The sequence below is a fragment of the Sinocyclocheilus rhinocerous genome, unplaced genomic scaffold (genome assembly GCF_001515625.1).
Source record: "Sinocyclocheilus rhinocerous isolate Xijiao unplaced genomic scaffold, SAMN03320098_v1.1 scaffold534, whole genome shotgun sequence".
NCBI lineage: Eukaryota > Metazoa > Chordata > Actinopteri > Cypriniformes > Cyprinidae > Sinocyclocheilus > Sinocyclocheilus rhinocerous.
In genome coordinates, this window is record NW_015646352.1 from 2,644,923 (window position 1) to 2,646,233 (window position 1,311).

At 34.0% G+C, this 1,311-nt stretch overlaps 1 protein-coding gene across 3 annotated transcripts in view; it reads left to right on the plus strand.

Annotated features, from left to right (window-relative positions):
* Window positions 1-1,311, plus strand: part of LOC107707522 (septin-7-like) — a 29,729-nt gene that overhangs the window by 26,191 nt on the left and 2,227 nt on the right. For all 3 annotated transcript variants that reach the window (XM_016511582.1, XM_016511583.1, XM_016511581.1), the window contains exon 12: window positions 355-500. In XM_016511582.1, coding sequence (XP_016367068.1) covers window positions 355-500 — 146 coding nt within the window. The remainder of the gene's footprint in view (window positions 1-354; window positions 501-1,311) is intronic.

The following is a 1,311-nucleotide window of genomic DNA, read 5'->3' on the forward strand; positions in this document are numbered from 1 at the left end:
ATTCTGACGGCACCCATTCACTGCAGAGGATCTAATGGTGAACAAGTTACGTAATGCTACATTTCTCCACCTCTGTTACAATTGTTGTGATAATGTCTCTCTTGTAGGAGTCCCCTGGCCCAGATGGAGGAGGAGAGGAGGGAGCATGTGATGAAGATGAAGAAGATGGAGACAGAGATGGAGCAGGTCTTTGAGATGAAGGTCAAAGAAAAGAAGCAAAAACTGAAGGACTCTGAGGCAGAGGTGTGTATGTGAGGACGCTTGTGTTTGGTTTCTAGTTCCGCATTTTTTCCCATTGCACTCTATGTTTGTCATGGCTAATATCACAAAAATCCTTGGGCATCTTTGATGCAGTTGGAGCGGCGTCACGAACAGATGAAGAAGAATCTAGAAGCTCAGTATAAAGAGCTTGAGGAGAAGAGGCGCCAGTTTGAGGAGGAAAAAGCCAACTGGGAGGCCCAGCAACGCATCCTGGAGCAGCAGAAACTTGATGCATCAAAGTGAGACTCTCGCTGTTCTTTCAGCTCAATTCATCAGTGTCTTTCTCTTAAAATAGCCTTTCTGTAACTCTCTGCATTATTCAGTCCCTAAATAATGCTGTTAGCAAAACAATATTTTAAATAAGGAACTGCACTCATGCAAGTAGATTCAAGCAGGCTGACTGGCTCATTTGCCTCTTACACATTGAAAATCTGCGTTCAGAATTAAATTTTAACCTGAAAAAAAAGTTTTAGTATTTAAAAAAAAAAAAAATCATTTAGTTATTTTAGTGTATTTGAAATTAATTTTTTTACATTAATATTTTGTATTTCAATTTGATACAATGTATGGTTTAATAAATTATATAAGAGATATTGTAGATAATTCTGCATTTTGTGGTTTGTTTTGAACTTAATTTTAGTTCTCATTTTTTAATTGGTATGTTATACATGCACTACCATTCAAACGTTTGTGGTCTGTAGTTTTTTTTTCCCCTCCAGGATTTTTGATAGAAATTTCAAAAGAGCAGCAATTATTTAAAATAGTTTTTGTAACATTATAAAAGTCGTTACAGTCACTTTTGGTCTCCTTGCTGAGTATGATTTTCTTTCCAACAAAATAAAAAATCAAATAAATAAATAAAAAAAAACAAAATACAAAAAACTAAATCCTGACCTTAAACTACTGAATAGTAGTGTATAGTATTGCAATCAGTATACATAACATGCAGTGGCATAAAATAATAGTATCAATCATTAAAAATTTAAATAGAGGTCATGGAAAAATATTGAAATTTACAGTAACCATAACTAACAATTTATTATTTTAATC